Source organism: Abramis brama (genome assembly GCF_963993115.1).
Source record: "Abramis brama genome assembly, chromosome: 15".
Lineage (NCBI taxonomy): Eukaryota > Metazoa > Chordata > Actinopteri > Cypriniformes > Leuciscidae > Abramis > Abramis brama.
In genome coordinates, this window is record NC_139977.1 from 17,813,286 (window position 1) to 17,840,811 (window position 27,526).

The following is a 27,526-nucleotide window of genomic DNA, read 5'->3' on the forward strand; positions in this document are numbered from 1 at the left end:
TAAACAAATCGGAATATTTATTTAATATGAAAAAAAGTTTGACTCTCTAAACTTCTTAAAAACAGCCAAACCAGTCTGAGTTGCAAATCCAAACATTGGTAAATTGCATTTTAAAAAGTAAAAAGTGTATAGCCACTTCGCCTATTAAAACATTTTTAATTATTCAGTTGTTAAAAATATAGTTGGCCAAGAGAAGACATGCATAAACTGGACAAAAAACATGCTATTCCACTGCTTTGCTCGAGCTTGATAACAGAGGCTAACGTTACTCATGAACTGCAAGCAGCTTATGCTCATTATCTACTTTTCAGACAGCAGTGTGTTTCTTTGGAATAACGGACGATGTTATCAGTCAAAGCCCTCTCAGAGACTTTTGAAGGAGAGTGTTGGATATCTGTTATGTGTTATTTACTGCTTGTCTGTATGTTGGGAGTATGGTAGTGTACAGGTAGTGATAAAGCTGTATGTGCAAAGCACTGGGCTATTATTTCTCTAATTGAAGAACAGTTAAGTTGCAGTTATGTCATATTCTCTGTACATTCTTTGGGGATCATCCAAACACAATAAAAAGGCGTTTCACCAGTGTTTTGTGTGTGTCAGCTGTTTCACCACTGATTTTACTGGAATGGACACATTACATGAAAGTCAGGGTGAGTGTGAGCTGTATGCCAGAGAGATCTATGCACAATTCAATATTCAGGTACTTTCTCAAGTGTTAAGAGTATTCTTTTTTTTATTTATAAATGTAAGTTAATATAAATGAAATGTTTTACTTAATTTCATTTAATATGATGTAGTATGTTTGGACTTGTTACAGCCAAGTCCACCATTGTGGGCCCTGCTGGGCATTCGTCTAGAAGGTTTTGTGCCTGCCACTCTGCTGCCGCTGACACTCACTATAGTATGTTATTGCTGTCTTCTCTTTAGTTGTCCCTCTTCCCCCCACACACATTTATTACTAAGTGATATACTGGTATGTCATGAATTTATCAAATTATTTTAAAAGGAAATAATGCAATTGGACACAAAAATATGTAGGCTACATCAAGTCATTGACCCTTATATAACACACACACACACACACACACACACACACACACACACACACACACACACACTGTATATATGTGTGTGTGTTATATGTGACCCTGGACCACAAAACCAGTCACATGGGTCACTTTTTTGAAATTGAGATTCCTACATCAACTGAAACCTGAATAAATAAGCTTTCCATTGATGTATGGTTTGTTATGACAGGACGATATTTGGCCGAGATACAACAAAAATCTGGAATCTGAGGGTGCAAAAAAAACAAAACATTGAGAAAATCTCCTTTAAAGTTGTCCATTTATGTTCACGATAGTGCTGCATCCACTCACAAAAATAAATGTTTTATATATTTCTGGTAGGAAATTTACAAAATATCTTCATGGAACATGATCTTTACTTAATATCCTAATGATTTTTGGCATAAAAGAAAAATCGATAATTTTGACCCATACAATGTATTGTTGGCTATTGCCACAAATATACCCGTGCGACTTATGACTGGTTTTGTGATCCAGGGTCACATATAAGGCTCAATGACCTGATGTGCATATTTTTGTGTCCAACTGCATTATTTCCTTTTAAAATAATTTGATAAATTCATGACATATATCACTTTATTCTTTAAATCTATTTATTTTTAATTCATTTTTAGTACATTTAAATAATACATTTTATATTTTGTAATCTTAAACCCCCAAAATGAACCTTAACAATATAAAATTTAAAACTAAATACTATGGCATCATTTTAAGTTTGAAACCTTTCAGATAAACAAATTTGATAAATATCAGTAGTTTTAAAGCTGTTATGATCATTGAAAAACTTTTGTCCAGCAATTTGTATATTCTCAAATGTCAGAGTGGCACAATTGAATTGGCAGTGTAATAATAGTAAACATGATAATGCATCATCCAGAGGAGCCAAACTGATCCTTGTGGCAGAGTGAAAAGGTTTGTAGATCTCTCTGAAATACTGATAAAAACTGCTCATTTCAAGTATTGGTACTAGGTTGGTACACTATACAGTATATATATATATATATATATATATATATATATATATATATATATATATATATATATATATATATAGGCTACATATCTACCGCCTGACATAAAAACAGTCAAAATTGAATTTAAACACTTTGAAATGTTATTTAACAACTGAAACTAGTTTAAACACATTGTTCATGACATAAAAAATATGCATTACATTAGTTTTGAATATATATATATAAACCTTTTTGAAGCTTTATTTGTCAATGACCAATTAACGTACAATATCTGGTAACCTGATGGTTCCGGTGCCCGGTTGCATAAAGCACCTTAAGTGTTATTTTCCCTTAAGAACGAACACCCTTAGGTTTCTCTTAAACTTACTACTTGTTACTAAACCCAAAGGTTTACCTTTTAGTAGTTACCCAATAATAATAATAACAATAAAACAATATTACCACCATTGTACACTTAAGCAAGCATTCATTCAGACACAGCTTCATGGGAGCCCTTTCCTGAGAACCATAATGCATGACTTTTCTGTTTTTATTTTTGTGTTTATTTATTTTGAACAAAGGTGCTTTTCCTTGGACCTCTGACCCAATTGGCAATTGAGAGCCCAAGAGGACTTTTTCATGATGTTAAAACAGCCTTGAGTGAGTATGAATATATGTTTAGAATATAGAATAATTAGAATGTTTTAAATAAAACATTTGAATAAAAAATAAATATAAAAACCGAATATATATATATATATATATATATATATATATATATATATATATATATATATATATATATATAAAATACATGTAAAAAGAAAATCTCTCATAAATCATGAATATTTGCTCACGAGCAGATTCTCGGTCTTGGAGCAAGTGTGAGAGATTTACGATGGCTTAGGAACCAGGTGGTGGCTCCATTAACAGAGAAGTTAGTTTTTCGAGCGTGCATGATTCCCATGTTGGTGCAATGAATCGGTCCCACTGCTGCCATCTTCATCAGTCCTCTCTTCTTCGGTGTGGGTAAGTTAAAATAGCAAGACAATAATGTAGAAATATTCCAGCAGATGGCGATGTCGAGCTCTAATAACAAGCAGTGAATGTAGGCTTGCTTGTGTGTATGCTTTTAAAAGGTATTGTATAACTGTTCAGAAATGTTTAATCAAGTCAAGTCACCTATATATAGCACTTTATACAATAGATGGTGTCAAAGCATCTTTACAGTGATAAACAGGAAAATAAGATTCAATGATGCAAACAGAATTCAACTCTGCTTTAAAGCAGCTCTAAAAAGACATTACTAAACAGTAGTGCTGCACGATTAATCTATTAGCCTATGCGATTATGAAATGCTGCGATTTTATGAAATAAATAAATGCATGTGTGGACATGACAACCCATTCTCTCTGAGAGCTGTTCCCTTTCATAGGTCTCTCAACACTGCGAATATCGCTATGGGAACACCTTTGGTGTGGACGAATGTCTGAAGCCCTTATACCATCACGCCAATTTGATTGGCCAATAGCACCACTCTAAGAATACGTCATGTATGCTTCATATTAGTGTGCTGGGCGCTATTTCCTCAGATTTTATTCCTTCAGGAAGCGTATTTTCTGTTGCCCGTAGGAAAGCGTGTTTGTCGTGTTCTTTGCTATAATTCAGAGCAGTTTTACCACTCCTCTCAAACGGACACAATGAGCTTCAAGAAATGCATCGACCCGTGTGACAGGTTCATCGCAGGAGGAGACACTCATGACAGGTGCGTGCGATGTCTGGGTCTTAAACATGCTCAGGCGGCACTTAACGGCCTATCTGACTGTCGTTACTGTGATAGCGTGTGTTTGAAAGTTTTGCGCTCAAGACTCACCTGCTTTTTGTGGAAAGAAGGCCTTGGGTCATACCCTCGCCTCTCCATTTCTGCGGTTGCAAGCATCAAGACTCACCTGCTTTCTGAGGAAAGAAGGCCTTGCTTCATACCCTCGCCTCTCCATTTCTGCGGTTGCAGAGCCGCTGCACGAGATGGATGCTTGGGGTGACGATTATGAGCTTGAGCGCATGGAGAGCGAGTAGACGGAATATTCTCTCTTTCTCTCTCTCTCTCTCCCCGAGCCGCTTGCTCACAGACTAGCGCGGCTCGGACCCCGTCATTTTCGTTTGTGACGATTTGCGGCCTACTCCAGAAGCGATGCGATTTCTTTCGGTTGTGTCCGGTTCGACGATGACGTTTTGTCTACGGCGGCCTCTGATTCTGAAGAGCTTATAGGCGATTTGTGTGGCTCTCTCCCTTCGAGCGGACAGGAAAAGCTCACTTCTCCGTCCTATAACAAAGCTGTTAGACGTGGTTACTCGTGCTGTAAACAAGCTGGGGCTGGATTGGGACAGCAAGCCTGCTCAAACTCAGGCCCAGTCAAAGCTGGACGATCGCTATTTGACTAGCCACGCCCCAGCCCAGCCCTGTAGGCCTCTCGCGACCTGGATATACTGGAGTTCCTGCAAAGTCGTTTTTGGAGGGTGCGGCCCCGGCCACTCTTAAGGTGTACATGGCGGTTATTTCAGCAGAGCATGTACCAATCGGAGGTGTTTCCGTTTGACGTCACCTCCTGGTTTCTCGTTTTCTACAAGGGACGAGACGGCTTAGGCCTTTCCGCCCTGTACGAATTCCCTTTTGGGATTTAGCCATTGTTATGGAAGGTCTGGCAGGTCAGTCATTCGAACCATTAGAATCTGTGTCAAAGAAGTTTTTGACTCTTAAGACAGTTCTTTTGGTGGCCCTTTCCTCTCTTAAGAGAACAGGGGACCTGCAGGCTCTTTATGTCCGCCCTTCCTGAATGCATTTTGCCCCAGGACTGGTTAAGGTCTTGATGCGTCCCAGGCCAGGATACGTTCCTAAGGTCGTCTCAACCCCTTTTCGTTCCCAGCAGGTGGTTTTGGAGGCTCTTTCCCCTCCTGATTCGGAGACTGGGAGTTATGCACGGCCTCTGCCCGGTCAGGGCACTGAAGATCTATGTCGACCGCTCAGCCCAGTGGCGTAGATCGGAGCAATTGTTTGTGTGTTTTGGTGGTAAAAACAGAGGGGCTGCTGTCACCAAACAGAGAATGTCTCATTGGGTGATTGAAGCTATCTCGGCGCCTTATGAGGCGGGTGGTTTGGCTTTGCCTCTAGGTGTGCGTGCCCATTCCACTAGAGGAATGGCTTCTTCTCAAGCTCTTTTTAGGGGCTCTTCTTTGGAGGATATTTGTGTTGTGGCAGGATGGTCCTCTCTGAACACTTTTATCAAGTTCTACGGTCTGGATGTGAGGATGGCTCCCGGATCCCAGGTCTTATCTGCTTGAGCGGACACTTTCCACGGTCTTCCAGCTATTCTCAGGTATGTGAAGGCGTTATGGTATAATCGTTCCCATAGTGATATTCGCAGTGTTGAGAGACCTATGAAAGGGAACGTCTCGGTTACGTATGTAACCTTTGTTCCCTGAGTAGGGAACGAGACACTGCGATACCGACCTTCCCATACTTGAATAGTGCTTCCTTCGTCATGGAATCTGAGGAAATAGCACACAGCACAATAATATGAAGCATACGTGATGTATTCTTAGGGTGGTGCTAAGCGTTACTGGCCAATTAAATTGGCGTGATGGTATAAGGGCTTCAGACATTCGTCCACACCAAAGGTGTTCCCATAGCGAAATTCGCAGTGTCTCGTTCCCTACTCAGGTAATAAAAAGAAGACCAGTCAGTTTCAGTTTAGGCAGTGGCACGTGTGGCGCGTATGGTCATGTCGTGACTTTTTGCCGTGTGCAGCACGGAGAACAGGTGAAGATGATGCCGAGCAGATGGACTCTCATGCCACAGCCACACATCCATTTTCTCACGCAGAGAAAAAATTGCGAAGCAAAGAGGACACTGATACCAACAGACTAGACAGAGCAGGTTACTTTTGATAGGAAACAAATTCCCAGCTATCAGATTCTGTCAATTTTATTATGAAATTCAAACAATAGCATTTTGGCGCTTATAAATGTGACGTGACAGACAAGGTTATTTTCGTAAACGAAAACTGAAACTAAGACTAAAACTATTTGTCAAAAAACATTTTCGTAAACTGAAATAAAATAGAAATGTCAAAATAAATGAAAAACTAAAACGAAACGATACTAACAACAGTTACTGAAAACTAAATGAAATAAAATAATAATTAGCAAAAATAAATAATCGTTTTCGTAATTAATAAGCTCTCATCATTTGCCGGAAAATCAAGTTTTTCCACTGGACTGCGCTTTCTTTTTCAATGTAAACAAGACAGACATGTATGACCGTTGCGGGTCTTTTGCAGCCTTAAGAAGCCGAAATGGCCAAATAAGTAGGCCTATTTCCATCATGTAGACCGTATGCAAAAACAGCTGTACCTTAATTTCAGGTAAGATAACCATCTCATGTGAAACTTAATAATCAACAAGATTAGACAGAAGACCACACTGATGAGAAACCGGAAAAAACAAATAGCATGTCTAACCCACAAGACATAGGCTACATTTGTCAGAGTATAAGTAGCCTATACAATGTCATGAATACGAGTATAACTGTAAGTATATGATATTAAAATATACAAGACAAAAAGCATAAATTGATCAATACAAGAATAATATTTGAAAGGATTAATCATACAAATAACCATAAAAGAATAATCATAATTATCATATGCATATTTTTCTTTCTTTTTCTTATACATCACATGTTTAACAAGATTTCATCTTTAATATGAATGAAGTTCAAGTTCATTCAACTTTTAAGTTGCATTTATTTGGTTCTTTGTTCAATCTCAAACAATTATTTTATTTGTATTATTAAGTTTAACTTTGCTAAATTAAATGTCTTTTACTGGAAGTATTATGTTAACTCTGCTTAACTATAATTACAAAAACTGAAACTAAATATATAAAAACTAAATATAAATGTGTTCACAAAATAAAAACTAATCTAAAACTAACAAAACCATTAATGAAACTAACTAACTAACTAACTAACTAAAACTAAACTTAAATTTATAGGAAATCTGAAAATTAAAATTAAAATACAAACTAATTTAAAAATGCAAAACTATAATAACCTCGTGAACCGAACATCTCTTACTCTTTACTTGTTAATAAACACGAATGAACAATAGGTGTGTTGAAAGATACAGTACAACTTACCGAAATGTTTATGCCTCATACATAATATCGATCAATCAGTGTTTTTCAACCGCGGAAAGAGGTTAATAAAACAGCTGGAGAACAATATGTAACATAACGTTACATTTACCTAAGGAAAGCCATTTGATAGCACGTTAGTTGGCTAGACAAATTATATATATTGTAACTTTGCTATTATAGCCTAGTAAAAAACACATTATATTTAATTTGAGTTGTTATTTTTAAACTTTAATAATAATACCAGCTGACAGGGTGTATGTTTACAGCATTAGGTGAGATATGTTTTTCTTAACATGTATCTACTGTAGCTAATATTTATACAAATGAATCGATATTGAATCAAGATCGGAATCAAATCACAAGATTTGAATTGAAATTGTGAAATTTGTGTCAAGCAATAATAAAAACAGTAACCTACCAGTCATTGTACCATGATGTAAACATTGTAACATGTTGTTACTAAACTTAACAAATTTCTGTTTAGTTATCAAATGTTTTGACAATCACAATACACATCCTGTATTATCATAATCACTGATCTGTGTGTGCATTTTCCTTGAGAACCAAGCAAGTTGAAACCATTTGTTTATTATATCGCAATCGCAATATTGACCTCAATAATTGCAATATGACATTTTCCAATATGATAATTATTCAGTTGAAATCAGTTCAGTGTTGATTCATTTCAGTTCAGTAACAGTGTAAAGTACAATTATGAAATGAGTTTAATTCAGCTATATAATTCCAGCTAAGTTGAGTTCTCATCCAATAGTGTCAGTGCGGTCAAATCAGTAATATTGCTGAATATTAAGTGTCGCCAACTGAGCAAGTCAGAGGCGACACTGACAAGGAACCCAAACTCAGGTGACAGAATAGAGAAAAGAAATTTGGGAGAAACCTCAGTCGGGAGCCAGTTCTCCTCTGGCCAATGAACGAACATGGTGTGATTATGATTAAAAACTCAGCGTGACAGGGAATGTGGAGTTTAAATTTTCCTGTGTTCTTTCTGTCCCACATAACCCATTTCCATCATATCACTGACATTGAACAGCTTCGCTTTGGACAAGACACTGTATTTGAGATCCTAATTTGTGCAGGTAAATGCTTTTAAATGCCTAACATTTGATGTTGTCTCATCTAACACTTCATGTTATCTTTTCAACTTTCCAGTTCACTTATACCTCCATTTTTGCCTTCATATTCATCAGAACAGGCGAGTATCCGTGATATGTATAAATACAGTGTCATCTGGTTTGTGTCTCACCTCAGATTTCAATTTCTTAATGATCAGGTCATCTGGTGGGACCTGTGTTGTGCCACTCGTTTTGCAACTGGATGGGTTTTCCTGCCATTGGCTCAGTTTTACTGCACCCACAGAGGCCTGTGATTTTGTTCTCCTACCAGATGGATGTTCTGATCTTCCTCATCCTCCTCTTCCCCTTCACAGATCCTGCTCTCAATGGCATGACCCCCATTTGCAGTCTGCTTACACCTTGCTCTGACTGCACATGACACATCTTAATGGTGCCTGGGTGGAAATGTACCTGAAAGTCTTAAAGGGGTCATATAATGGTACATGCACTTTTACATGTTGATTGTACTGAAATGTGTGTTGGCAGTGCCTGTACACAACCATCATAAAATGATAAAAATCCATCCAGTGTTTTTTTTTAAATCTTCTTATATGTTTCCTCCTGTCTCAAATCAAGCTGTTCGATATTGTGACGTCACAATATCGACGCCCCTCCCACGATGGCTGATTGACAGCAGCGTTTCAAACACAGACCCGCCCTCGCGCCCTCGTGAGCGAGCTGTCAATCATAGCACGCGCCGACTCGCGTTCATTGTTGATAGCTGGAGTGCTGAGTAGAATGGCGTCTAACGATTGTGGTGTTCTGTTCTTGGTGTAATAACGAACACAGCAGTCATATTGATGATGTTTCTAAATCCGTACAGCTGAAGACGCAGTGGCTGAGTTTGTTTTCGAAGGGAATATTTCCCACGATCAACGTCAATGCTGTCATGTTTGCGCGAATCATTTCACCAGACTCGAGACTGCTTTACAAACGAGGGTCAGTATAAAGCTGTTTTTGCTAAGAAGCTGCTCCAGAAAAAAGGATCAGTACCAACTATTCGTGTTCCTGCTGAACCTCCAGAAGAACAAGTGAGTGTAACGTTTTATTGACCTTTATATTAATCTTTATATTAATCTTTGCAAATAGCTTGCACGCTTCACGATGAATGTGGCTATTTTTACACTCGGTACATTATGGCATGTTTTCTATGTACGACGTTCTCAATATAATTCATAATCCCACGCAGGGTTCGTACGGGTGCTTGAAATCCTTGAAAGTGCTTGAATTTTGATGTTGTGTTTTCAAGGTTTGAAAAGTGCTTGAATTTTGGATAAAATGCTTGAAAATGCTTGAATTTGTAACTGTATTTCTTTCACAAGAAATATCTTTCTGACGAAATAGTTCTTTATTAAATGGAGAAAAATGTAACCCTTCAGAATCAGATACAGATTGATTTGCGTTACGCTGGCCAGAGCAAAAGTAGGCGGAGTTTTCATTTTGATTTCCGCGGTTGTTTGGATGCACCGTTTTTATTGGCCACGCAGTAGCAACAGTTTAACTATTTTTAACTTTGACCGCGGCGTGCGCGCGAGCTCGCTGAGCTCCGCTTTGGATCGAGTCGCGCGGCGCAAGCCATTGAAATATATCGGTTTCATTTCATAGCGCAGCGCGTCCGCGTCCTAAAGGGCCATTAGTGACTGAGAGTACTTGGTGTGATAATGTAATGTAAGTATTGCATGTCCGTTATGTCACGTTCATTTGTGGAATATGCAGTGAACATTGCCAAAATTACAGAACTGTAACGTGCAAATTAACCTGCAAACGTTAGCCCAGTGCATAACAACAGTCGTTGATTGCTGAACTGAAATCAGTCAGTGTCATAAGTATTATACTGTTACTGTAAGGTTTAGGATGGCCCTATGCAATATTTACACTGCTCTATTCCAGTAAATGTATTAGCTAACGTTATGTCTTGGCCCAAGACATCTTGGCAATGAAATACATTTATCAGGTGCCTGTGCACTCAGATATTGTTCAAACCTCGTCTATATCAAGAATGTGTCCCAAAACGGGAAGCCCTGTCAAATATTTCTGTTCAAATATTAAGTCTTCATATTTGAAATTAATTCAGTTTTACAGCCTATAAATCACATTATCTGATAAGCAATATTTGGACATTAATATAATGAAAAGTATATTATTCATATGCTTTAGGCTATATACTTAGTGATACATTTTGAAGAATAAAACTTGTGATTGGCTTAAATATTAGGGCTGCACAATATATCGAAATATTGCAAATGTATATATTACAATATGCATAATTGCATATCGCAACGGCTTACAATAACTGGGGTCATGAACAAAAGACAAAGAAAATCACTCACTACTTTTGGCTGAATAGGCTAACTTTTGTAGCTTTAATAATAATCAGTATATTTAATTCATGCAGTGAAAACTAAGCAGTGTTTATTTTTACATTTGATTAATCAGTTTCTGTTGTTAAATAAACCTAATGTAGGATAACCTGAACCCCTAAACCCCAGTGATGTTAAAATAACACGTCTTATGCTACAGTAAAACACTGATGTTCACTGTCAGAAGTTGTAGGGATATTTTCTTATCACAAAAAGAATGTGAAACACGTATGTGTAGGTTATATCATTTTAATAGATAATTTAAGTTAATTTGACACACTTTAAGCATTATCGTATCGCATATTGAATATCGCATTATTTAATGAGTTATCGCATATCTCATTTTTCTTCAATATCGTGCAGCCCTCTGCTATTATGAAACATTTGGCTGTTTATCTCTTTTGATGTGATAAAAAACACTAAATAATAATTTTAACTATGTATTGGTATGTAATTTACGGTAGTGTAAGGTGCTGGGAAAAGCTTTAAAATGGACCTGGAAAGTGCTTGAAAAGTGCTTGAATTTGACCTTGGAAAAAGTGTACGAACCCTGCCCACGTTTATAATGAACAACGCGTTATGGTTTTTGTATTATTATTTTAAACGGTGTACGCACAGAACAGAGGGGCGGGGTGAGCAAAGCTCATTATCATTTAAAGACACATGCACTGAAACAGCGTGCTGAAAACAGAGCTGTTTTTGACCAGGTAAAATGAGTGTTTTCTTAAAATACTAATGAGAATTTTTAATTAAAGTATATTACAAACTTTTAATTTAGACCCTAAAGAATCATATTAGCTTGTACAAAAATTACATTATATGACCCCTTTAAAAAAACATGACTGGGGCAAGAGATCCCTTCCCGAGAGCATGAAAGACAGTAAATGAAGCATATTGCTTTCATGCAAAAGACTCAACATATTCCACACATTCATCAGCCTAGATGCTAAGTTAATGACTGTCATGTTTCATTTCTTTGCGTTTTTGTGGTAATAGTTTTCAAACTAGAGAGTAGCTCAGTGGCTCTTTCGAATGTTTTATTTTTTAATTTCTCTTTCATTCAATTCAAGTGCAGTTATCAGCTGTCATGTTGTTAAATTAAAACCAGATGCTGATGTGTATATAGTACTAGAAGAGCAAAGAGCAGCAAGGAAGGACAAAGAGTCACACTGGAAGCAAAGTTGCATAAAATTGGATGAGGGTTGTCGAAGGTGTCACTCCAGGGATCTCTTTACACAGGTCAGGAAAATTCTCTCTTTCAAGCCCGTAAAGGAATGATAAAAGACAAGTATGGACGATTCTTGACTGACCAGCAAGACAGAGTCATTAGAGAGCTTTATGTAAGCACTAGCAATAGAGAACAACCTAACAATGACCCAGTGGAAATAGAACTAGCAATTTTAAATGAAGAAGTTATATGGGCGATGCAGCAATTAATAAAGAACAAGGCTCCTGGTTTTGACTGTATCCCAGCAGAATTGTTGAGTCCTATTCCACCTGCGGCCATCAAAGCAATTTACCAAAAGATCTCGTAATCCAGGAACTGGCCAAAAGATTGGAAAAGATCAGTTTTCATACCAGCACTAAAGAAAGGCGATGCAAGGAACTGTTGCAATACCGTTCAATAGCCTTGATTTCTCACACAAGCAAAATCATATAAAATTTTAAATATGTAAAATTTTTATATAACATATAAAAATATGTTAAAAATGATATGCAGCGCCTACACCCAATTATAGAAACAGAACTACCTGACTCGCAGGCTGAGTTTCGCTGAGGTCGTGGCACACGTGACCACAGCAAATCTGTGGTGGATCATTGAAAAATGTAATGAATATCAGAAAGGCTTCTACATGTGCTTTATTGTCTATATAGCAAGGCTTTTGATTGTGTTGAACATGACAAGTTATGGAAGGTACTTCAAGAACTGAGTCAGAATGTCAGCACATCTGTTATTAAGATCGTTTTATACAGATCAAGAAGCAGTTGTCCAAACACAGTATGGTGAAACAGAATGGTTCAAAACTGAAAAGGTGTGAGACAAGGCTGTATTCTCTCCCTATTTCACTTTAATCTTTATGCTGAAACGATCATGAGGAAATTAAGTCTGGAAGAATCCGAAATAGGTGTGAAGATTGGCGGCAGAAATATCTATAATCTCCATTGATGATACAACTTTATTAAATCAAATCAAAATAAGTATATTTGTATAGCGCTTTTCACAATACAGATTGTATCAAAGCAGCTTCACAGTATTAAATTAAAATAAAATAATACAACAAGGTTTGTTTCTAGTGGAATTTATTGATTGATAGAATAAAATTAAATATCCCCAAAATATCCCCAACTGAGCAAGCCAAAGGCAACAGTGGCAAGGAACCGAAAAAACTCCATCAAGTGACCTAATGGTGTCCTAAAACTCCATCAGGTGACCTAATGGAGAAAAAAAAAAAAACTTGGGAGAACCCAGGCTCAGTCGGGGGCCAGTTCTCCTCTGGCATTTATGAACTAGAGGCCGAATTGTAGTTTGAACTGTAAGATTAACAATATTATATGAATGCCTGGCCGAAAAGATGCGTCTTTAATCTAGTTTTAAACTGGGAGAGCGAGTCCGAGCAACGAACAGTATCAGGAAGGCTATTCCAGAGTTTCGGAGCCAAATGTGAAAATGCTCTCCCTCCTTTGGTTGATCTGGATATCCTAGGTATGACCAAAAGCCTCGAATTTATTGATCTTAAAGCTCGCGATGGATTATAGGGCGATAGAAGATCCGTTAAATAGACTGGAGCTAAGCCGTTTAGGGCTTTATAAGTCAGTAGCAATACCTTATAATTAATACGGAACTTTATAGGTAGCCAATGCAGTGATGATAAAATCGGTGTTATATGATCATATTTTCTTGATCTAGTAAGAACTCTAGCGGCTGCATTTTGGACTAACTGTAGCTTGTTTATTGAGGATGCAGGACAACCAGCTAATAAAGCATTACAGTAATCTAGTCTCGAGGTCATGAATGCATGAACTAACTTTTCTGCATCAGAAACTGATAGCATATTACGTAGCTTAGCAATGTTTCTAAGGTGGAAAAAGGCTGTTTTTGTAACATACGAAATATGATTTTCAAAAGACAGGTTACAATCGAGTATAACACCTAGGTCTTTTACTGTAGAGGATAAAGTAACAGGACATCCTACGATGTCAAAGTTGTATTGTGAGAGGTTCTGTGGGCGGTTTTTTTGAACCGATGATTAGTACCTCTGTCTTGTCTGGATTTAATAAAAGAAAATTACGCGTCATCCAATCTTTTATATCTTTAACACACTCTGTCAATTTGGATAATTTAGCGTTTTCATCCGGCCGTGATGAAATATATATTTGAGTGTCATCAGCATAACAATGGAAACTAATTCCATGTTTCCTTATAATATTTCCAAGTGGCAGCATATATATTGAGAATAATAGAGGGCCTAACACAGATCCCTGCGGCACTCCATAGTTTACTGGAGTTATGATCGATTTTTCTCCATTTAAATAGACAAAATGGTAGCGGTCTGATAAGTATGATCTAAACCAGCTTAATGCTTGTCCTTGAACACCAGTATAATTTTGTAGTCGATCTAAGAGTATTGTGTGATCTATAGTATCGAACGCAGCACTTAGATCAAGTAAAACTAGTATTGAGATACAACCTTGGTCAGAAGCTAAAAGTAAATCATTTGTGATTTTAACGAGCGCAGTTTCAGTGCTATGATGCGGCCTGAATCCTGACTGAAACTTTTCATAGATATAATTTTCTTGCAAGAAAGAGCCCAGTTGAGCGGACACAACTTTTTCTAGTATTTTAGACATAAATGGAAGATTTGAAATGGGTCTATAATTTGCTAGATTATTATGATCTAATTGTGGTTTCTTAATGAGAGGTTTTATAACTGCCAGTTTAAATGTTCTTGGAACATGACCTAAAGATAAAGATGAGTTAATAATATTGAGGAGAGGCTCTTCCACTACAGGTAACACTTCTTTCAGTAGTTTAGTTGGTATAGGATCTAATAAACATGTTGTTGTTTTAGATGAAGTGATAAGTTTATTTAACTCTTTTTGTTCTATAGTTGTAAAGCACTGTAATTGTTCTTGCGGGGTGATAATTGAGGCTGAATTATAAGGCGCGATTGAGGATTGAACGTTTACAATTGTGGTTCTGATGTTTTCTATTTTCTCAGTGAAGAAGTTAATGAAATCATTACTACTAAACTGTAACGGGATATTTTGTTCGGGTGACGTCTGTTTATTTGTTAGTCTAGCCACGGTGTTAAATAAAAACCTAGGATTGTTTTGGTTATTTTCTATTAGTTTGCGGAGGTGCTCAGCCCTGGCCGCTTTTAGGGCCTTTTTTATAATGTGACATACTGTCTTTCCACGCGATTCTAGAGACCTCTAAATTAGTTAGAGGTTTCTGCTAATAAATTAATTATTAGCAGAAACCGAAGATGGTCTGAACCACCTTATAATAAAAATTCAAAAGGAAAGTGAAAAGATGGGACTCCAACTGAACATCAAAAAGACAAAAATTGACAACAGCCGGAACCAGAGCAATTAAAGTAACCATCAATGGAGAAGAAATTGAATGCGTTAAGGACTTCTGCTTCTTGGGATCGATGATTGACCAAACCGGCGACTGCACTCCTTGAAATAAGGCGCCAAATTTCATTAGGACGTAATGCAATACTGAGCATGAACCAGATCTTGAGGAGCAAAGACATCAACCTCTCAACCAAATGCAGGCTAGTCCAAGCAATTGTGTTTCCTATATCAACATACGGATGTGAAAGCTGGACTATGAAAAAAAACGATCGAAGGAGGATTGACGCCTTTGAGTTGTGGTGTTGGAGAAGGCTCTTAAGGATACAATGGACAGCGAGGGTTACCAACAGAGAGTTATGAATATTTTTATTGGGTTTATTTTTATATTTTATATTTATATGTTTTCTTATTAATGTCATTTTAAGTTTAATATAATATATTAATTAATTTTGCTATGTGCTTTTGTCATGTGTTATTTTTTTGTATTTAAAATATTTTCTTTAATTTATTACTATTTTTAGTTTTAGATTTCATGTTTCTTATCTTAAACTTACTTTATTTCAGTTAGTTGCCAAGGCAAGTTGCTTTTTCATCTAATATTTATATTTTATTTTATTTCAGCTTTATTTCAATTAATGAAACAATTTTTATTAGTTTTAGTTCTTATTTTATTTCAAAATGACAACCCTGATAAATTACATTCTAAAGGTTATTATAAATTGCAATAATATTTCAGAATATTACTGTTTTTACTGTATTTGTTTAATCATATAAACGCAGCCCAATATAACTTATAAATCATCAACGTTGTCTTGAGTGCACTTTTATGGTTTGCTTACTCTGTTTCTATTTTCATAGTTTAGTTATGGTGATGATGACCAGTGTATGAAGAACATCCCCTTAGAGACATGTAGATAACTAAACAAACAGACTCAAAGAGCTGAAAATACCTGGAAGTCCCATACAGTTCTCTCTTGTGAGTGCTCCTCATTTATGCCTTTCAAAATAACCTTGGGGTTTGGACCTAATCAGCATTGTGCATCTTCCTTCTAACAAGCAGTTCTGTGTATTTTGGATCTATCTTCTTTTGTTTGGTTGGGATCTTCAGTGACACCCTCCAAAAATGTACTAATGCAAAACATTTCCTGCACATACAAAAATAATATCTCCTGTGTTTGTTGCCATATAACTTCTCAGGTCACAGTGAAAAGAAATCTTCCAAACGGCAGCTCCTGCCCAAATACACATTTCTGTGGAATGTTGGGTTTTGACTGTGTGAGATTTCAAACCATATGGTGGGCATCAGCAGCTGTCAATCTTCCAATAATGAATGCCAATCAATACAACACAACATTTGATGTTCAACAAAAAGGATTTCCACAAAAAAAAAAAACACAGATTTTGTATCTGAAACTTTAGAGTACGTGTCAGCACTGCGACGTTGAGGGTGAAAAACCTGAGCCCTTTTTTCTCCTCTGATTGTTCCGAATAGTTCAGATTCGGCTGAGGTAGACTGAGGCTCCAGGAAACTTTAATTCCAGGGTCCTCCTGAGGCCTGCTGGAAACCCAAACGCAGCGTATCTGGGAGCTGTAACAAGATAGGCGCAGTGGGACGCGGCAGGGGCTGTCTGAGGTTTATTACCGTTCTCCAAACAAAACTGTTGCCCTTTGCTTCATCTACATTGACCCTCAGGTGTGAAGGACTGAAGGCATTCAGTAGCCAAGAGAGTTTGCTTAAATGTTTTGTAGTGTAGCATATATTCATAAAATGAAATCAGGCAGTGGCTCTAAAGCTTTACAAGAAATCCAGATTTTCTGACTCTAGGATTTTCCATGATGAATTAACTGTCACGCTCAGGAGCACCGGCTGACTTTTTGCGGTCAGGGGCCTAATGTAATTCCGAGGGCAGCCATTGTGTTATGAAACTTTGAAGCATTCCCAGGATATCTTGCCTCCTGGAATCCATGCCGATTGTTAATGTGTTCACCATTCTCCCGTTATATATTCACATATGTGTTTCATTGGCCTCATGCGAATATATGGTTTTCCACTGGCAGTGTCAATGACAAAACCATCAGTGCTGGTGAAATATGGTGTTAGTTGGTGTATTCTGAAACCAAGTATCGATTTATTTTGTGCAACTGTGATTTATTTTCCATTTTTTTGTGGAAGATGTTCTGTTTTTCTAATAACCACGAGTAGAAATGAGTATCCACCAACACAGATGAAGAAAAAACGACTGACTGTTCTGAACTGAAGCTCAATTACATGCAGCATAAGAACGGCAGTAGTGTTAAGCATATTAAGAAACTTCCATTGGAAGAACATACTGTTTTAATGATTGAAAAAGAGGATTATTGGAGTCTGTTTGAGGTCAGTGGGTTGCCTCCAGCTAGACAGCCAGAGATCATGGAAATAATGAGAGTTTTGACATCATGACTCTCTCTCCTCCTATTCCAGACCTTTTCCTCTTTATTGGTCTCTTTTGTAGCAATTTAGCTGGCGAAATATGGAATATCTGATCATCTTTTAATTCATTTTCCACTTCACACTGCTCAAAATCTTCTTGCCCCCTTCTCCCTCATAAGCAGGTGTCTGCCTGGCTACGTCTGACAGTCTGTTGCGTTTATTATCAAGGTGAAGAGTTAGAAAGACATTGATAGCCCTGGAATCTTCATTAAGAGATCTGATCATCCCGTTTAGAAAGCCAACATTACCTATACTTTCCACTGATGGCCGTGCATAGACTTACAGCAGATTTTCACAGCTATACAGTGTGCTGTATGATAAGAGCACTACTTAGTGTTAGCGTCGTTCCATGATTTCCCATTTTCTCTCTGTACAAGCAAACAGATAAGTGGACACGAGGGAATTTAACGCGATTTAAAAGATAATTTTTTTCCTCTTCAAAGACAACAAAGGGCATTTTCGGTGTAATGACAGGATGGCCAGATTTCCTGTCTGTGAGCAGCAGATGTTATTGTGATGTTAAAACTATTTTTGCCACAAACTAACACAGATCTTGATAGTTTTCGTCTGTTCTGCCTCAACTGCATTTTTTTTTATTTTATCAAAGAGCCAAAGTAAATTTTTAAAGTCCTGTTTTAAATGGAAAAAGCAAAGACTTTCTGAGCTTGCTATCTATGCCTTTCCATATCATGTTACGTTGAATTCCACAAAACCCACAACATTCCATTCATGGCTTTACATATTATGTTTAACACAGACCATACATTTGGTAATACATGTGTGGTGCAAGGAAACAAATGTTGCTCAAGTTTACCCTGTCATTTTTCTCCATGTTTCAATACATGGATAACTGGAACTTATTAAATGTTCCCTAAGATGTGGCTTTGTCTTCAAACCATCCACTTCACAATGTTAAACAGGCTGAATAAAGCAACAAAGGAGTCTGTGCATTGTATCCTGTAGACATGTGACTGCACTGTTGTTCTTTTTAAAGGGTTGGGAGTAATTCAAGAATGAGTTGGAGACAGCTTAGATGGTCCGAGCCCTTGCAAATATCTCCTTAACAGAAACGGGCTAGCCCGGTGAGATGGAAAACTTTAATGGTAATTGAGTCGCCTTTTCTCAAGGTGAAATATCCTTGGGAATACATTCTGCTGAATTCGTTTACCATGTGGTTTTGACTAATAGTTTCAGGATGTCTAATGAATGATGAGTGGCTGCTGCCTCCTGCTCAGAGGCCGCTGTTGGGTCGGCCACGCTCGAGAGCCTTGCCGCTTTGAGTCAATAAATAAACGATGGAACCTATTAAATCTGTACACACATGAACTTAACACCTTGTTTTTATAAAGCTCATTATCATTGGATGACACATACTGCTTCAAGGTAACGTGTGTCTAAGGTACTGTATGTGTTAGGTAAAGGAGCTAAAGGCCATAACAAAGCAGATTTTATGTTCTTTTATCCCTTTTTGACATCTCACGGCCAACTGTTTACGAATGATATAGCCTATCATCAGTTTTCAAACAGTGGGATGTGACTCGTGATGCTCTGGTAGGTTGCGCAAAGTGTTTGCAGACAGGGCTTAGATTATCTTTTATAAACGTGCCTTAGAAAAAAAAACATTACTGGTCTGCATCTTGAGACAAAACAATGCTTGGGACTAGGCTTGAAACTTGTCTGTGAAACCAGAGGAAAAATTCTGAAATTCAGTGAACCAGTTTGTTTCATGATGAGTTAGTTGATGACCATAATTTGTATTTCTGACATTACTCACAACATGTGTGTTTCAGATTGCGGCAGCGTTTCTTGTTTTTGGAGGAGGCGTTACTCACATGCAGCAGCACACAAAAATATACATACAGTAGACACATTTACATGGACACTTTATATTTCAATCGGAATACAATGCTAAACGCACCTAGTGAGACAGCTGTAATCTCTTATTAATTGGATATTTATTGAATCGATCATAGGAACTCTTCAAATTAATGCTTCACTTAATTAACTCATAGAATCTGTCAGATTGGCTTCTGAATAAAAGTATTGCTTGCTTCCTGAACTGCAAGGCCAATGCATTATTAGGCACTTGAATATAGCTGCTCTTACTTGCCTTGCCATCAAGAAAGCAAAAATATAGACCTTTTTTTCTGTATGCACAGTCATGTCGTTGTTCTGTCCTCATTTATATACCTTTCTATATACATTATATGCAATGAAATGCATTAGTAAGCAAGTTTATCCAATGCTATAATATGACAAGGAAAGTTAATATATATATATACCGGTATATATATATATATATATATATATATATATATATATATATATTCTTCTTCTATCAATTGTGTTCTAAACCATTCATGGTGCGTCTCAAGATTTATTATACCTCTCTATATAGGACCTAGCATGAAAAAGTGTTTAAACATTAGAGTGTGCTACTAACAACACTAAGGTCATGGGTTCAATTCCCAGGGAATGCATGAACTAATAAAATGAAAACAATGTTGCTTTGAATAAAAGTGTCTGCCTGATGTAAAAAGCTATGGAAACCCTAATCTATACCACTCACAGTCCCACCGGGGGTTTCCAGATCGTTTTCATTAACCCTTACACCTCACCTGGTGTCCTTTACTGCTCCCTGTATGGTCCAATTGTGTGTAGACAGATATATGTTATTGCATAATAGGTATGAGGGAAAAAAAATAACATTAGTTAAGCTTCTGCTAAATACTAAGGGACTGCGTTCGATGGCAGTGAATCAAGAATTTTTCAAACATTAGAGGGTTCCAAAAGGAGTCTGCTTAGAGCCTTGCAGTAGCAGAAGAAACATGTGATCTCAACATAGTGATACTTCTGTTAGCAATGTAACCAGACACTAAGCCTGCCAAGCACTTTTATCCCGAGGGGACCAATGAGATATTTTGAGGACTTTAAGATCATAGACTACCAGCAGACTCCAAACACTTGAGTTTTTCTTTATATCTTGGCCTTTACAAACTATTTTGGGTTGTCTAGACCATAGTCAGGTTGCGTTATTCAGAGAGACGTCTGTGATTCGATTCTTTTCATAAAGCATCACTGCTGAAGACTCCACAACAAAGACCTCGACCACAGCAGGGAAGAAAGCTGAGTGGAATGTGAAGGTTTCTGCAGTCTAAGTAAGCAAATCTACAGAGAGAATGAACAGATGCTAACTAGATCAGTCGTAACGGGGCCAGCATATGCTATGCACATCAGTTAGAAGAGGGGCTGAGGTAATAAAGAAACTAGAAGTCATTGCAGACTTTCATACCTGGCTTGAGGACCTGAGTGAGACGGTTTTATAGATCAAAGCCTCCTACAGTCACAAATGAAAAAACAGAGAGGGATGGAGGAGGCCAAGGTAAATGGCTAGATGTCTAAAGAATAAAAACTGGGGAGAAAAAAAGGATGGTATAAGAAAACAAATGTTCAGAGTTCTGTAAAAGTTAGTTTGCTCACAAAAAGCTGATCTAATATGGAAAAAGGATCATGGATTTTATCATGGATAAAGTAGTGAAGAAAGAAGAGTTATTGGTTTATTCTCCACAGTATAGGTCACAGATGTGTGTTTTATTGATATTTCATCAAATAATTAACTATGATGATTCATTTTGAACTAATAAAGGAAAAGTGTATACGTAGCGCTTCGCGTTGGTTACAACCTCTGACTTGGAACAACTGATGACAGAATGAAATATAGGCTCGGTCTGTGTACTGAATTAGAAAAGAATTACATAACAGCCCATAAGCTTCCAGTTTTTCCAAACTCCTCTCCACCAAACGACACGCGTTGTATATTCCTGCAAACCCTTTAAAGCAGTCCAAACGACCCATTTGAATCGAAAAAACACAGAAAGAGCACATCCCAAACCACCCAAGAATCAATGTAGCAGTATTTTCCTGTTTATATGTGAAGACCTCATGAGCTAAAGGTCATCAATGGCTAGAGAGGCTAGCAGAGATTCCTACTAAATCAAATCTAGTGCAGACATCTCTAGTGGTTTTCTGATCTCTCAACGTAGGGTGTTGAGAAAATGGGAGACAGGATGTTAAAAGAACCCCCCTTCCAAAATTACTAACTCCCATTTCCAAGCATTCCTCACCAGGATATTCCCTTAGGGACCATCAAATGTGTGTGTATACATCGGGCAGGGTCCTTCATGCTCTGCTGGGGGCAAACATACAAACAACATCCTTTGTTAGTCATATGGAATCTGAAGCTTTCACAGTGGGATGTGGAATGTTGCCTTTAATAGGTTAAACACTGTAGCTGTTGACTGAGTAGTACGGCCTACAATTTTTAGAAACAAAAAACAATACAGACCATATAAACATATAGGCTAAATTAGTTAGTCCAATTCGATGCTGTAAAATAGGATAAATATAAGCCTACTTTGTTTGTTTCATACGATTTTTTATGTCCTTTTTGCTAGTTTAAAAAGATGTATGCCATATATATGTATGCCATCACAGTAACACTTCCCGGTTCATTTAAAATCGGACGTAGGCCTATAGCCTACCTGAAAAATGACAAGCTGTTCAGAGAGTCATTTATGAATTTAGTAATCCCTCTGAACGATTCGCTGACTGAGTGAGTTCGAGGCTGTTTCGTGAACCAGTTCACAAGAGTCATTTCTTCGCGAATCATCACAGTTCGTGCTGTGTTCATTCATTGTTGTGGGGTTTATGATGACGATATCCGACCGTTCCGCATTTGGATAACAAGGCTTCCACAGCTGTGACTAGATTTTGAATTAGCCTACTGTCTTTTTTTTTTTTTTAAATGAACCAGAAAAACATAGCCTGGTATCTGGTAAATGCAGTGGTTCCCAAATAGTGGATGTAGTCAGGGGAGAGGGCCAATCTGATACAAGTGTTTCCTTTTATGACTGACCATAGCAGGCCTGTCTGAAAGCTGTGCACACACTGAATTGGCTGTAATCATCATTGCACAGAATCACTTTAATATAGTTTTAGCCAGCTTAGGGTGCATAAAGATTACTATCTTATTCTACAAACAAAACTGTAAATACAAAAAGGTTCTCAATTGACCGTTTGAACTTTAAGCTGTACATTTTTGACTACTGAAATGAAGTGAATTTGGCAATACATTCAGTCTGTTTTACTGACAGTCGTTTCTCAATGTGGTGGAAAAAATTGTTCAGCTGAATCAGTTTTAATGTGCTTGTCATAGAAATGTTCCAAGCTATGAAACACACGAGCAATTGTGGTGCTTTAAGCATCCAGTTTTTCTGATCTCCATTCAGGAAGCCTTATCTTGCACAGACAAAGATGCAAATCTCAACATTTAATGTGGAAATGCAGGCAGATGTGTTCTCAGACTGGAGAGTGTTTCAACATCTGAGAATTGAGGAGGAAAAAATGGCCCATGTAGATTAGTCTCTGGAGGGTTACATAAACAAAACCAAGATTCACCTCGGCTCTTTTGCTGAATTTTCTTTTTCTCATTGAAAGAATTCATCCATGTTTTTACAGAATTCATCTGTGGTGCTTCTTTTGTCTCTTCAATGTCAATTTTTATTAGATTATTCTGTTATTTTATCCATATACAATGAGGTATTAGGGAATTTTGGTCAAGTATGTTCGAGTTAGAAAGTCCACACCTGGACAGACTTGTTTAAATTGGAATAGGTAGGTGAGATTTTCTTGGGATGGATTTCAGAAAGGTTTATTATTTGGTGTTTGTGGGGACAAAGAGTGTGGTTATTCCAAGTTGGAGTGCTGTAATTGAAACTGAGATGACATATAGCAATGAAGAAACCTTTGCTTAAGTTGCCTGACTGTTAAACCGCTAACATCATTCTGTGCTGGTGAAGGTTACTGATAGCAACATCTGATATGTGCTCATTGTGGATCAATGTCTCAGAAAAAATTATAATGTATTTCCCTTTGGTCTTGAGGTAACAAAAACATTTTAAGCACTATATATTATTTTTATTTATATTGCTTTGAAATAAAAATGATAAATCATGATATAGCAGTATATTTTTATTGCATGGTTATAGAATGTATTACAAGAAAACTTTTGTTATGTTGAGATCATTAATCGTGAAAATGAATTATTGATCATGATAAAAGCGACAAAAAATAAATGCATGAGTTTCATTTTTTGTAGTCTTGCACGACAACCCATTTTGACATTTTTACAATGGTCAGCCAAGAAAAATATTACTCTCAAAAAGAAACATTTGCTATAAAACGGAAGAGGATTAGGGCCAAGCAATAATAAAATAAAATAAACTATCTCGAGATTAAAGTCATTATAATGCGAAATTAAACTCGTTAAATTTCGAGAAAAAAGTCGAAATAATCGTGAGAATAAACTTAAATTTCGAGAATAAAGTCGTTGTGTACAACAATCATTATAATAGATTTGTGTGTAGGCTATACGAAGAAAGCAATGTGGAGCTATAACCAGGTCTGTAAAGGGTTCGTTCTTGGACCATTTAGGAACTATTGATACGGCATATAGCACTATTGCAGCGCACATGGTATACAAAGTCACCAATAATCAACAAGATACATGCATGAAGTCAAAATTCACTCACTCGCTCGCGTGTCGATGGCTGAAACGCATGCAGTAGGCTCGATGTTAGGATGAATGTGGCCTCAAATCGATCTCAAAATTTAACGCGTTCATTCTCGAAATTTAATGAGTTTATTCTCACGATTATTTCGACTTTTTTTAATTTAAATTTAACGAGTTTTTTCTCGAAACACAACGACTTTATTCTCGAAATGTAATGAGTTTATTCTCAAGATGCTTTTATTTTTTTATTATTGCTTGGCCCTAATCCTCTTCCGTACTATCAAACCATCTTCTCCTCATTTACTTCACATAAATAACCTTATATATGACATTGAATTAAACCTGCATATTCTCTAATCATGTTTGGACGCTTTCCATTGTGAAAAGGACTTCTAATGCATTAATACAGCTTGGTTACTGACAGAATAGGCTATACAAAATAAGTTAAATATTTTTTAAACCATTACTTCTAAATAATTTTATATTAAACAAAATATTTTTATATTAAAAAGTATGCTAAATTCACTTAAAATCAAAAGGAAGAACAGTCTGAGCAGCTGTGCAAAAATGAACCATAGAAGAATGGAATTTTTTTTTAAAATCTGATCAGGATGACCAGGGATGAAGTTTTCAGGTTGGATGGATGGATGGATTTGTGATGGTGATTGTTGTAGTGATTGGACGAGTGAGTGGAGGATGGGGGGACTGGGGGAGGACTTGTTGGCAGGGTCACAAACTATTTCCTTAAACAGAGTTATGAAAACCATACGGCACAAGGGAAAGCCACAGGCCGAATCTCCCCCCACCACTCAGTGAACTCATTACCCGCCCCCTCTTCTAATAACAAACGCCTGTACCCTCCTTCTCTGTCTCTCTGCAGCAAACAGACTGCAGACAAAAGTCATCCCTTTAACCATAGAGACCAGAGGTTTGAAATAGACCAGAGGTTTGAAAGAGCTCATAGGTAAATTTAAACATTTGATTAGGTCAAAAAAACAAAACAAAAACAAAACCTGCCGACAAGTAAGATTAACAGACAAAACAAGAAATAGCTCGGCTGCAGAAAAAAACAGTTATGGGAATCAGGACTGTTCGAAAATGCTGTGCTGCATATCCCTGTCTTTTTTTTGTTCTTCTATATTTGAATTGGTCTAAGGGAGTCATGGGACAAAGCTTGCAGGAGCAGGATGGTGTGTGCAATGCAGAGGGATGCTATTCTATTCATCTCCAGCGCAAGACGTTCAGGGAGTCCTGGAGGAGCTGCAAGGATAAAGGGGGGAACCTGGCTACTATGAAAGGACCAGAAGAAGCTTCTTTGATCCATGACCTCCTATCGTCCGGGGTTAGGCGTGGCCCCCGACCCAGAATCAGGCTGTGGATTGGCCTTCAGCGTCAGCCTCGGCAGTGCTCGGCCACGCGTCCTTTAAGGGGCTTTACCTGGATCACTGGGGATCAGGAAACGCAGTATACGAACTGGCAACGCGATGACTTACCCAGTGCTTGTGCTGCTCATCGTTGTGTGGTCATTACCTACAACACAGCTGACAAAAGTGGCAACGACCAGTACAACTTCAAATGGCTCGATGGGTCTTGTGGAGTGGCTGTGGAAGGATTCCTCTGCCGCTACACCTACCAAGGGATGTGCCCAGCTCTTCAAAAAGAAGGAGGGGGTCCTGCACTGTACACCACCCCGTTTGAACTGGCAAGTACTATTCTTACTCACATTCCTTTCGGCTCTGTGGCAACTCTTCCTTGTCCTGACAATGAGAAGGAAGACCAGTCAGTTCTGTGCATGCTGAGGGAGGATGGGAGCATTGGCTGGTCGAAGGATGCACCGCTCTGCTTGAACACTGCGAGGGACTGGTGTGAACAGGACAATGGAGGATGCGAGCACTACTGCTTGAACGCAGATACCCATTACTACTGCGAGTGCTCCGAGAATTATGTTCTGGGAGAGGATGGAAAGACCTGCCAGCTTTCGGACCCCTGCCACAGTGCCAACTGCGAGTTTGAATGCGAGTCCACTTCTCAGGGACATCGCTGCAAGTGCCCTGATGGGTACCTCCTGTCAGGTGATGGTCAGAGTTGTCTTGATATAGATGAGTGCTTGCAGAAACCATGTCCGCAGGAATGTGTCAATGCACCTGGTACGTTCGAGTGTAGATGTTACGAGGGCTACCTTCCGTCTGAGTTTGGAGAATGCGTGGACGTAGATGAATGCATGGAAGGAAAGTGCGATCATTTGTGCGAGAACTCGCCTGGTTCCTACACGTGCCGCTGTCACGAGGGATTCTCTCCACTCAGAGAAGATCCAGATCAATGCAAAGATATCGATGAGTGTGAAACTCCAGACATTTGTGATCAGGTGTGCAGAAATTACGAAGGTGGATTTGAGTGTCTTTGTGAGGAGGGTTATATGTTGCAAGTGGACAACTACTACTGTCGGCCAGTCGAAGAGGATGAACATTTGATGGTCGAATCAGATGATGGAACTCTGAATGTCCCCAGCTTGCCTGAACTGGTGACAGATGCCAGCCCTCTAGAGTGGCTAACAGATTCCCCAAGCATGGAGTGGCATCCGACTTACCTGAGCTGGTTTACGGAGAAGACCCAGGAAGGAGATGTAGCTACACAGGAACCTGAATTAAATGAGCATGTATCCTCAAATTCTCCTTCGCCTAACTTTTTGATAGATACTACAACTTCAGCTGCTTCAAATGAAGAGGATGCACATGAGGAGGAAATATCAATAGCAACTGGTGATACAGTAGATTTAAGGACTTCAGAGGACAAAAGACCCTCAATGGCTTCGACATCTGTGCCTAAGAGAAAATGGGATTTTGTCATGCTCACTCCTGAAACATCACAAATACCAGAAGATACATCAGGAACAGAACAGCGTCCAGGGGACAGAAAGAAACACGACAAAAGCTGGCTGCTTGTGGCACTGCTGGTACCACTGTGTGTTTTTCTTGTGGTCATGTTAGCATTAGGTATTGTTTATTGCACAAGTTGTGCTGTAGAGCCACGGAGCAAAAGCGTGACAGACTGTTACCGCTGGACCACCACCTCCAAGACTGAAAAGTCAAGCACAGCAAAATCTCGAGCTTGAGTAATGTACAGTTAACTTGACTTTTTATTTTATTGTATTAAAAAAGCAGCAATGACCCTGGA

At 38.0% G+C, this 27,526-nt stretch overlaps 2 protein-coding genes across 2 annotated transcripts; both read left to right on the forward strand.

Moving 5' to 3' along the window:
• Positions 1 to 136: 136 nt before the first annotated feature.
• On the forward strand, positions 137 to 8,749 carry LOC311097479 (CAAX prenyl protease 2; the record flags this gene model as incomplete). Its single annotated transcript, XM_084137168.1, is given in 10 exon segments — positions 137 to 432; positions 519 to 650; positions 818 to 901; positions 2,623 to 2,701; positions 2,902 to 2,923; positions 2,925 to 3,018; positions 3,022 to 3,066; positions 8,253 to 8,334; positions 8,400 to 8,450; positions 8,529 to 8,749. Coding segments are annotated over 10 exon segments (900 nt in total). The 5' UTR covers positions 137 to 342.
• A 15,880-nt stretch (positions 8,750 to 24,629) lies between these two features.
• cd248b (CD248 molecule, endosialin b) lies at positions 24,630 to 27,526 on the forward strand. Its single transcript, XM_084136691.1, has one exon. The coding sequence runs from the start codon at positions 25,428 to 25,430 to the stop codon at positions 27,462 to 27,464; it is 2,037 nt and encodes a 678-aa protein (XP_083992817.1). The 5' UTR covers positions 24,630 to 25,427; the 3' UTR covers positions 27,465 to 27,526.